At 38.3% G+C, this 12,268-nt stretch overlaps 1 protein-coding gene across 1 annotated transcript in view; it reads right to left on the bottom strand.

The window, feature by feature from the left end:
* Positions 1-12,268, bottom strand: part of LOC129703781 (uncharacterized) — a 212,231-nt gene that overhangs the window by 166,331 nt on the left and 33,632 nt on the right. The window contains exons 17-23 of the mRNA XM_055646491.1: positions 11,584-11,643; positions 10,877-10,936; positions 9,312-9,407; positions 8,423-8,518; positions 7,269-7,364; positions 6,901-6,960; positions 5,854-5,913 (exon numbers count right to left, since the gene is read on the bottom strand). Coding sequence (XP_055502466.1) covers positions 5,854-5,913; positions 6,901-6,960; positions 7,269-7,364; positions 8,423-8,518; positions 9,312-9,407; positions 10,877-10,936; positions 11,584-11,643 — 528 coding nt within the window. The remainder of the gene's footprint in view (positions 1-5,853; positions 5,914-6,900; positions 6,961-7,268; positions 7,365-8,422; positions 8,519-9,311; positions 9,408-10,876; positions 10,937-11,583; positions 11,644-12,268) is intronic.

Here is a 12,268-nt window from a genome sequence, read left to right as displayed (position 1 = left end):
GAGAGCATACCATGAGGCACGAAGGGCACAGGTACCCTCAGGGGCCTGCAGCAGCACCTGTTTCAGGGCTGCCTACGAATCTCTCTCTCGATGGAGGGGAGTGCGAGTGGTCAGTGTATAACTGACTTCAAATTCGAGATTATGTCCATGGAACATACTGGAGCACATATGTATGGCTTCAAGGAAATCCTCGCAAATGAAGGTGTTGCTGCCAGAAGAGTTGCTTACTAGCCATTGTCAGAAAACCGGGAATGGGCCAGAGTTCCCCTCACGCTACAAGTGCCGGCAGTGAACAGCGTGATCAAGGGTGACATTGGAGTGGGCATGAAATCCAGGATGAAACCAGCGCCAAATCTTCTCTTCAGGTAAGACTTATTTAACAGGTAATACCTGCATGAGGAAGCAAAAGCTGTCGGAATAATCAAGGTACCGACGACGAGCAAAGCTTCATCGATTCGGCGACGACACACCCCACGCCTTCATCGGCAGTAAGCAGTTCACTGAAGCTGGTGACAGCCTGAAAGCTGGGCAGAGGTCTTTCAGGCTAAGGCCCAAGCCGGCCTCAGGAAAATATGGAATCCACGCACCCTACTAGTCCTGCTCTCCTATCAAGGACAGAAATAGAACCCACATCAGGTGCCTTTGGGCTTACTATAAGATCACCGGTAACCATGGATGTGGGTGGGTCTGGTTCTTCCGAAACATGGGGTATGTGGACCATTTACAAGTTGGTAATATTTACACTTGTTTTTGTTCAAATGACACTTATAACATGAGATTCAGATCCGTTTATAACTAAAATGATAACATGTGATTAGTTTATACTGCACAGTATATAAGGGTTCCAAGCATGGCTTGGAATTGGGGCCAGAGTTGTCTTTCAAGACAGGCTCAGCATTATGGCCAGGATTGCCTTTCAAGACAGGCTCGGGAATCTGGCCAGAGTTGTCGTTCGAGGCAGGCACGGATTTATGGCAGGCGTGACCTGTTCATTATGAAAGATGAAGGATGTCGGTTCATCCTTGATTAACTCGCATGTGCAATATAGACATTTCAGAATAGGGAACATTGTTACTGTCTAACAACTGATTTCTATAGGATCATTATTGCATGCATCAATCACAAAGAAACATACTATAAGCTCCCATTCACAGGGATCACCGGAGACATTTGAAATTTATCTGGATGGGGCAATGATAACAGTTAAAGCGTTGCAAAATGAGCTAACTTCAGCTCCCACGTTATTTACCAAATTACTAAACCGTTGCTTGGACTGCTCAGAGCTCAAAAACACTTGTTATGGTTTATCTGGATGATATTCTAAATGCTGTATTTTGCTAAAATATACTGTTTCAGCCGCAAACTATATTTGAGAAATTGAGGTTCTTCATCCATCCAGTTAAATTTAAGTTGACACCAACTAGGGTTATTGATTATTGGGATCTACCTCCAGCTATTAATTTGTCTGTGACTCTGCCCTAGGGCAAGAGATTGGAAACAAAATAGCAGTAACAACCTTTTTGTTTTGAAGCAGCCTTCTATTCATCATGCAAATGGCAATATAGTAGCTGTGCTTCAGCTGTGCAAATTGGGCCTTTCCATTATCAGAACTTAAAACATGCAAAGTAGTAACCTCTCAGGTGCCATGTTGGTCATTGTTAACAGACCTATGCTATTACCAGCTGAGTACCAAAGTCACAATGGTGGACGAACAGTATTCAGCATTGCTCCAGTAGGTTTTGGTCAGTAAATTTTCAGTTATTTTATGAACTGATGTGTGCTCAAAGATGGAAAACTGCGAGTGCCATCTCTAGTTACGGAGGCAGATGGGATTTGCATGAGTTACCAATTCTTCAGTTATTTGGTATCAACTACCTATAGACACTAGGTGCATTCTATGAGTTAAAGGGTTATTGTGCAAATAGGTATAATCTGCATGTTCAATTCCAAGTTGATACACTGTGGTGGTGGCATATGTTAGTCACATGGATGCATTAAAATCAAAGTGTCCTGTCATATTTACCTAACCTCATTTGGTGCTGATGTATCATCATGTAAAATCATGACAACACAGAATGGATGTTGGATCACAAGTATTTTATGACATTATGGCTCGATGGAACACCGAATAACAACATGTTTGTATCCAGGCTCATTCACCGGTTACAAAAATGTTCTTTTTTGGCTGTTCTCCATTTTTGCTTCATCAGTTGGGTCTTGCAATAAATTCAGCACGATCGCACTTCAGGTTTTTTCGTACTGTCTGACTGACCTATGCAGCCATGGTTCCTGCTTATGTTGGGAATATAATGGAACCTTATATGGTTTTTCTAAACATAAAACATTGCTGGTTCAGCCTGTGACTCGGGAAACCAGCCTCTGCATGATAAAATCAATTCATTGGCATGCAGACTCCGAGAAGCTGCTCCTGCGGCTTGGATTAACACACAGATCCATGTGTGTGCTCAATGCAGAGAGCAGGGAAAGCATCAAAAAGCAGTACATTTCCTCTTCAGGAGATGGGAAACATTTTTGTTTAAATGCTAATGTTACATTTAATACGGCAGAGATAACTGACGTCTTGCAGTTCATTTTCAAATGGGCCTTTGACAATAAATTAAGTTATTGTGCCATTAACTGTGCCAAACGTGCCTTCTCATCATATTTGCTGCAGCGAACGGGACCCACTCTGTCGGGTCTCACCATCTGATATCCAGTTTATAAAGGATATCTTTAACACAAGTTCTCCCAGGCCCAAGTACAGGGAAGTCTGGGATATTGACATTGTGTTAACACTTCTTCATCAGGGGGCTCCAGCTACATCCTTATCTTTGGCCCGGCTCTCATAAGGTAGTCATCCTCATGGCGCTGGTCTCAGCACAATGGGTTAGAAACATAGAAACATAGAAATTAGGTGCAGGAGTAGGCCATTCGGTCCTTCGAGCCTGCACCGCCATTCAATATGATCATGGCTGATCATCCAACTCAGTATCCCGTACCTGCCTTCTCTCCATACCCTCTGATCCCCTTAGCCACAAGGGCCACATCTAACTCCCTCTTAAATATAGCCAATGAACTGGCCTCGGCTACCCTCTGCGACAGAGAGTTCCAGAGATTCACCACTCTCTGTGTGAAAAAAGTTATTCTCATCTCGGTTTTAAAGGATTTCCCCCTTATCCTTAAGCTGTGACCCCTTGTCCTGGACTTCCCCAACATCGGGAGCAATCTTCCTGCATCTAGCCTGTCCAACCCCTTAAGAATTTTGTAAGTTTCTATAAGATCACCTCTCAATCTCCTAAATTCTAAAGAGTATAAACCAAGTCTATCCAGTCTTTCTTCATAAGACAGTCCTGACATCCCAGGAATCAGTCTGGTGAACCTTCTCCTGCACTCCCTCTATGGCAATAATGTCCTTCCTCAGATTTGGAGACCAAAACTGTACGCAATACTCCAGGTGTGGTCTCACCAAGACCCTGTACAACTGCAGTAGAACCTCCCTGCTCCTATACTCAAATCCTTTTGCTATGAAAGCTAACATACCATTCGCTTTCTTCACTGCCTGCTGCACCTGCATGCCTACTTTCAATGACTGGTGTACCATGACACCCAGGTCTCGCTGCATCTCCCCTTTTCCTAGTCGGCCACCATTTAGATAATAGTCTGCTTTCCCGTTTTTGCCACCAAAATGGATAACCTCACATTTATCCACATTATACTGCATCTGCCAAACATTTGCCCACTCACCCAGCCTATCCAAGTCACCTTGCAGTACCTAGCATCCTCCTCGCAGCTAACACTGCCCCCCAGCTTAGTGTCATCCGCAAACTTGGAGATATTGCCTTCAATTCCCTCATCCAGATCATTAATATATATTGTAAATAGCTGGGGTCCCAGCACTGAGCCTTGCGGTACCCCACTAGTCACTGTCTGCCATTGTGAAAAGGACCCATTTACTCCTACTCTTTGCTTCCTGTTTGCCAGCCAGTTCTCTATCCACATCAATACTGAACCCCCAATGCCCGTGTACTTTAAGTTTGTATACTAATCTCTTACGTGGGACCTTGTCGAAAGCCTTCTGGAAGTCCAGATACACCACATCCACTGGTTCTCCCCTATCCACGCTACCAGTTACATCCGCAAAAAATTCTATAAGATTCGTCAGACATGATTTACCTTTCGTAAATCCATGCTGACTTTGTCCAATGATTTCACCACTTTCCAAATGTGCTGCTATCCCATCTTTAATAACTGACTCTAGCAGATTCCCCACTACCGATGTTAGACTAACTGGTCTGTAATTCCCTGTTTTCCCTGTTCAGTCACTAAATAATTGCGACTGGACAGGATAGTTACATCTGCAAATATTATAATATTTTATTTATAATTTTTATTTATAATATTTTATGTTTATGATTTAATTAAGCAGAGCAGACCATGGGCATCAGGTCTCAAACTAGTTTTTGAATGGCATACCTCATGGATCTTCGGTTATGTGTGGTCACACATATGCAACAATGCGTCAAGGTCACCAAGAGCCTTAGAGGCTCTGAACTAGCAACGTTTGTTAGTTACAAAAAACCTCATTAGACGGTATCAGTTCAGACCATCTCCACGTGGTTAAAACGGGTTTTTGGCAAATGCAGGAGTAGATACTAATATTTTCAAATCTCACTCCACCAGGGCTGCAACAACATCAGCAGCAAGGGTTATGAATGTTCCGCTGGACCACATCCCAGTGGCTGCAGGATGGTCAAATGAACGAACTTTCCAAACATTTTATCATAGCCCATTGCCAGACCGGGGGTATTTGCCAACTCCATTTTAGGTTCTGTTTTATAGTTTCCTCCCGGATGAGAGGGGTTACTATTATTATTATTAATGCGATTCATTAAAAAGCATCAGCATGTTTTAAATCTATGTCATTGCATGTTTCCCTTATCTGTGGTCAACTGTGGTCAACTGATGCAGTTGTGCTTGTGTGGACTTGTGTTCACGGCATGAAATCACAGAGCTTTGAAATCTTCACGGAATCACTCACGTGACTCCGAAGTAAAATATTAAGATTAAATGAGGACTTACCAGTTTGAAGTTTGATCTTTATTTTATGAGGAGTTACGATGAGCAATTACGTGCCCTCCGCTCTCAACCCTCGTATCATTAAGGTCATCTGGTAGTTCTAGTCTTCCCTAATCTTACAATGTCTCTTCAACTACTGCTATCTGTGATTTCACACCGCTGCTTTGAAGATTGACGCGCATGTGGACTGTCGGGCTCTTCACATAATTGCTCGTCGTAACTGCTCATAAAATATAGATCAAACTTCAAACGGGTATGTTCTCGTTTAATCTTACTATTTTCATTCTGATTGGCATAATTACTCCCTATGTCTCGGAGGGGTTGACAAGACAAGTTTAATCTATATTTCCCAATTACCCATGCCCAGATTTGGAGTACAAATCTAAACTGACATTATTTATTTTATTTTTTATTCTGATGATGTATTAGCAACAAACAATCAATTTAGTTAAGTTGTAACTAGTTCATTTGATCTACCGATATTTTTCAAATAAAAAAGCATCCACAATAATAAAAAATTTTAAATTAATAATGGTCAGACTTACATTATTGACTTTTTTGTCTATTGTATGATATTTCTACATAAACTTTGGGGTTAATTACAATGGCGACCACTTTTCAAAGTGAATTCCAGATGTTAGGCAACAATATTCTACTCGAGTTCTCACTATATTTCTGTTATGCCTTCCGACCCATTATTGATTGTCACGTGTTGATAAATAATGTATATTTTTAAAGTTTGATCAGTGAATACTTGTGCTGCATTTATCCTCATACCTGTTGTTTCACTGCTGGTGGCGGATGTAGTCGATGCAGTGGCAGTTGTCATGCTTGGTTCTGAGAATGATATGAAAATGTGTCATTAATGCAATTGATAAGTGGATTAAACACTTCTTTGTTTCCTAAATGTCCCTGGATGTTCAAGAAGATGCTACTTTTTAAAAATCTGATGATGCATATTAACATCGTACAATCATATAAGTGGTAACTGGTACCTTGGATCTGCTACTATTTTCCAAATCGAATAAGCATTGATGAAGTTAACAAATAATAAATGAATAATTGCCTGACTTTTATTATTGGCTTATTTGACTTCTTGTATGATAATCCAACATAAACTATAACTGATGAGATGTAATGTTACCTAGAATTTAATGAACATGGGTGTATGGGGCAAACATCCATATGAAGTGGTTGCGACAAGAATAGTTCTATTATTCAAAAGAGACTTGGAGAGATGAATGGAATAGAAAGTTTCGAGTGATATGGAACCGTCGTGGGCAAATGGAGCTGGCTTCAATGCCTGATCATATTGCACCAAGGAGATTATATCCATTCGGATTGACACAATTACTCTCTAAGTCTAGGAGGAGTTGACAAGACAAGTATAATCAATATTTCCAAATTTCCCATGCCCAGATTTGGAGTGCAATTCTAAACTGCCATTAATTATTATATTTTATATTCTGATGATGTGTATCAGGAACATACAATCAGGTAATTTGTAACTGGTGCATTTGATTTACTGATATTTTCCAAACAAAGAAGCATCCACAATAATAGAAATGTTAAATTAATAATTGTCTGACTTACATTATTGACTTTTGTTGACCATGTATGACATTTCTACATAAACTATAGGGTTGATTACAATGGCAACTACTTTTCAAAGTGTATTCCAGATGTTAGGCAACAATATTCTACTTGAGTTATCATTATATTTCTCTCATGGATTACGACCTATTATTGATTGTCACGTGTTGATAAATAAAGTATTTTTTTAAAGTTTGATCAGTGAATTCTGGTGCTGCATTATCCTCATACCTGTTGTTTCGCTGCTGGTGGCGGACGTAATCGTTGCAGTGGCAGTTGTTGTGCTTGGTTCTGAGAATGATATGAAGATATGACATTAATGGAAATTGAAAGTGAATTAAACACTTTTTTGTTTCCTAAAGTATGTAAAGAGCAGCAATGAAAAATAAACATGTGAAATAATAATAGTTTGATATGGAACTGCCACTCAAATAGAGCTAGCTTCAATGGCTGATCATCCGTGGCTTGGATATATTGGGCCATAGAGACTATTTCCATTCTGTGTGACATAATTGCTGTCTCAGTCTAAGGAAGGTTGACAAGACAAGTTTGATCATTTGCCCAGATTGGAGTACAAGTTGTAATACTGCATATGGTACCTGTCTCTGTTGATGTTGATTCTGTTGTATAAGAGGTCATCGTTGTACTTTGGTCTGTGGACGTGCTTTCTTCTGTGGTTGCAGAAATTGTTGGATCTTCACATGTACAGAGAAATATCAGTTTAAATACATGGCAGCACTCTCATTGCTACATTTGTACAATGTACATAGATGTTCAAACTTATTATTTTATGTTTAATCTGATGATGCATATTAACATCATGCGATCATGTAAGTGGGAACTGGTGCAATGGATTTGTTAGTGTTTTCCAAACAAATAGGCATCCATGATATTAAAAATAAACTACATAAACTATAACTGATGAGATATAATGTTACCAAGAACTCAACAAATAATTGTATGGATAACATTTTGATTTCTGAAGATACCTATGAATACGATAAATTACTTAATATAATTTTTTTCTCAGTGTTCTGCTTTGATTTTCACCACGTTATGGTAAAATGTTTAATGCAGTAGTCTTCAACTGAAAATACTGAAGTTGTGCATGCAAATTTGACTGAGCATTAGCTGTTATATTTATCATTCTATCTCCATAGTTACCAAAATAATCTTGCCCTTTCTGACCAATCAACTGAAATCATTTTTTGCACAAGTCAATAACGCTTCCTAATATCCCTAGTTATCTGGAATGTCGCTAGTTCATTTTAGTATTGTTTTTCAAGGCCAGCACTTTGTACAAAACTGCAAAACGTTTGAGGATATAACCAGTATAAGAGCTGATCTGCACACATATGTTGGGCAGGCTTTACTTTATTTCTTGGATTGAAGGAGGATGAAGGTTGATCTGATAGATTTGTGTAAATCATGTTGAAATAGAAGTATTAATGAACAGAGTCTTTACCCAGGTTGGGTATATAGTATTGTAGGGCACTGATTTAAGGTTAGAGGGAATAGATATAATAAGAACCTGATCTGATCTTTTTCACCGAGTGTGCAGGCATCCAGATGAAGTGGTTGAGGCAGGAACAATTATATTATTTAAAAGAGACATATTGGGCCGTAGAGACAATTTTCATTCTGTATGACACAATTACTCTCTGAGTCGAAGAGGGGTTGAGAAGATACGCTTTACCATTATTGCTAAATTTCCCTTGCCCAAATCTGGTGCACTGGATGTGATTTATGGTACCTGTCTCTGTTGATGTTGATTCTGTTGTATAAGTGGTCATCATTGTACTTTGGTCTGTGGATGTACTTTCTTCTGTGGATGTAGATATTGTTGAATCTTCACATATACAAAGAAATATCAGTTAAAATACATGGCAGTATACTCATGGCTACAAATAATATGTCTCTGGATGTCCAAGAATATGTTATTTTTTTTTAATCTGATGATGCATGTTAACATCGTACAATCATGGAAGTGGTAACTGGTAAATTGGATCTGCAACTATTTTCCAAATCGAATAAGCATCGATGATGTTAGCAAATAATAAATGAAGAATTGCCTGACTTTCATTATTGGCTTATTTGACTGCTTGCATGATATTCCAACATAAACGATAACTGATGAGATGTAATGTTACCTAGAATTCAACGAACATGGGTATATGGAGCAAGCATCCATATGAAGTTGTTCCAACAGTTATATTATTTAAAAAAGACTTGGGCAGGTAAATGGATTAGAAAGTTTAGAGTGATTTGGAACCGTCGTGGGCAAATGGAGCTGGCTTCAATGGCTGATCATATTGGACAGTGGAAATTATTTTACTTCGGAGTCACGTGAATGATTCCATGAAGAGCCCACCAGTTGGCATGCGCGTCATTACATCTGACGCATTGCGCAACGACTGGCTGGCTGGCGCGTTGTTGCTTCCAGCGGTAAGTTTAAACCTGCAGGTATGTTTTGTACCTATTTGCTTGGTTCTGTTTTTTCTTGCAGGAATCTCTTCTTACTATTTTTATTCTGTATGACACAATTACTCTCTGAGTCGAAGAGGGGTTGAGAAGATAAGTTTTATCATTATTTCTAAATTTCCCTTGCCCAAATCCGGTGCACTAGATGTGATTTATGGTACCTGTTTCTGTTGATGTTGATTCTGTTGTATAAGAGGTCATCATTGTACTTTGTTTTGTGGATATGCTTTTTTCTGTGGTTGCAGAAATTGTCGAATCTTCACATATGCAGAGAAATATTAGTTAAAATACATGACAGCACACTCATGCTGAAACTTTTATAAGTAGCATGCAATCATCTAAGTAATAACTGATGCTTTGGATCTGCTGCTATATCCCAAAAAAGAAGCATCCATGATATTAACAAATAATGAATGAATAATTGTCAGACTTTAATTCTTGGCTTATTTGACAACTTGCATGGTATTCTTACTTAAACTATTGGGTTGATTACAAGGTGAACTGCTTATCAAAGTGAAAGCAAGATGTTGTACAAAAAAATCTACACTAGTTATCACTGTTTTCTGTCATCCATTACGACTGTTATATTGATGTGGTGGTAACTAATATAAGGTGCAGTTGCTGTTGATGTGTTCGGTTCTGGGAATGAAATGAAGATGTGACATCATCCTTCTGATTGACACAATTACTCTCTGATGCTCAGAGGGGTTGACAAGACCAGTTTAATCATTATTTCCAAATTACTCTTGCCCAGATTTGGGGTACAAGTTGCAATTTAAATATGTTAATATGTACAGTAAAATGTCCCTGGAAGTCCAAGATGACTTTAATTATTTGTTTTTACTCTGATGATGCATATTGACATAGTGCAACCATGTAACTAGTAACTGGAGCATTTGATCTGCTGCTATTTTTCAAACAAAGAAGCATCCACGATATTAACGAATAATGAATGAATAATTTCCCGACTTTCATTATTGGCTTATTTGACTACATGCATGATATTCCTACTTAATCTATTGGGTTGTTTAAAATGGCGACTGCTTTTCAAAGTTAATTGAAGTTGTTAGGCAATAAAATTCTACTTTGTCATCAATTACAACTGCATTATTGATTGACACGTGTTGATAAGTAAGATATGTTTTTAAATCCTGATCAGTGAATGCTGGTGCTGTATCATCCTAGCACCTATTGTTTCACTGCTAGTGGCGGACAAAGTCGATGTAGTGGCAATTGTTGTGCTTGATTCTAAGAATGAAATGAAGATGTGTCATCAATAGATATTGAAAGAAAACTGTTTCATAATGCATATCGAGAGCAGCATGGAAAATTAAACTGAAGAAAAGTAATGTTATTGATTCAATGAGTAATTGCATGGTTAACCTTTGGTGTTGTGATGAATATTATGAATCATGAAAAATGTTCTATTTCACAGATGTGGTGGGTATATTGAGCAAGCATCCATATGAAGTGGTTGAGACAAGAACAGTTATATTAATTAAAAGAGACTTGGACAGATACATGGATTGGATAGTGTTAGAGTGATATGGAACCGCTGGGGGCAAATGGAGGAAGCTTCAATGGCTGATCATCCGTAGCTTGGACATATTGAGCCATAGAGATTACTTCCATCTGCTTGACACAATTGAAATGATTTGGAGTACAAGTTAATAATGTATTTTTTTAAGTTTGATCAGTGAATGCTGGTGCTGCATTATCCTCATACCTGTTGTTTCGCTGCTGGTGGCGGATGTGGTCGATGCAGTGGCAGTTGTTGTGTTTGGTTCTGAGAATGAAATGAAGATGTGACATCAGTGGATAATTGAAAGGAAATTGTACTCTTTTTGTTTAAATTATTTAAAAGAGACTTGGATAGATGAATGGATTAGAAAGTTTAGAGTGATATGAAACCGTCGTGGGCAAATGGAGCTGGTTTCAATGGCTGATCATGTTGGACATATTGGACCGTGGAGATTATTTCCATTCGGATTGACACAATTACGCTCTAAGTCTCGGGGGGTTGACAAGACAAGTTTAATCAATATTTCAAAATTACCGATGCCCAGATTTGGAGTGCAATTCTAAACTGACATTAATTATTTTATTTTTTATTCTGACTATCTGTATTAGCAACATACAATCATGTAAGTTGTAACTGGTGCATTTGATCTACTGATATTTTCCAAACAAAGAAGCATCCACGATAATAGAAATGTTAAAGTAATAATTGTCTGACTTACATTATTGACTGACTACTTGTATGATATTTCTACATATAAGCTATAGGGTTGATTGCAATGGCGACTACTTTTCAAAGTTAATTCCAGATGTTAGGCGACAATATTCTAATCGAGTTATCACTATATTTCTGTCATGGATCTCATTATTGAATGAGTTTGATCAGTACATCCTGTTACTGCATTATCATCATACCTGTTGTTTCGCTGCTGGTGGCGGATGTAGTCGATGCAGTGGCAGTTGTTGTGATTGGTTCTGAGAATGAAATGAAGATGTGACATTAATGGAAATTGAAAGTGAATTAAACACTTGTTTGTTTCCTAAAGTATGTAAAGAGCATACTGAATATTATATTGAAAATTAAACATGTGAAATAATATTAGAGTGAAATGGAACTGACACTGTCAAATAGAGCTAGATTCAATGGCTGATCATCCGTGGCTTGGACATATTGGGCTGCAGAGACGATTTCCATTCTGTGTGACATAATTGCTCTCTGAGTCTATAATGGATAATTGAAAGGAAATTGTACTCTTTTTGTTTCATAAAGGATGTAAGTAAAGCAGTGAAAATTAAACTGATGAGAAGATGCATATTTGCAACATGCAATCTTGTACATTTTATCTGGGTGCAGGGGATAGGGTGATATTTTGTAAACATATATTTATCCATGTGATATCAATGGAATTTGTAATGAAAATGGAAAGTAAATTGGACACATTGTTTCACAAAGCATGTAAACTGCAGCAGTGAAAATTAAACAGACGAGAAGTAATGTTACCGAGAATCCAACGAATAATTGCATTGGAATTCCGATAAAAATTAGGAATCATGAAAAATGATTTCATGGAATTTTAAAGTCTGTGTAAAGGGGCTGTCC

The sequence above is a fragment of the Leucoraja erinacea genome, chromosome 14 (genome assembly GCF_028641065.1).
Source record: "Leucoraja erinacea ecotype New England chromosome 14, Leri_hhj_1, whole genome shotgun sequence".
Lineage (NCBI taxonomy): Eukaryota > Metazoa > Chordata > Chondrichthyes > Rajiformes > Rajidae > Leucoraja > Leucoraja erinaceus.
This window is presented reverse-complemented; position numbering and strand designations above follow the sequence as displayed.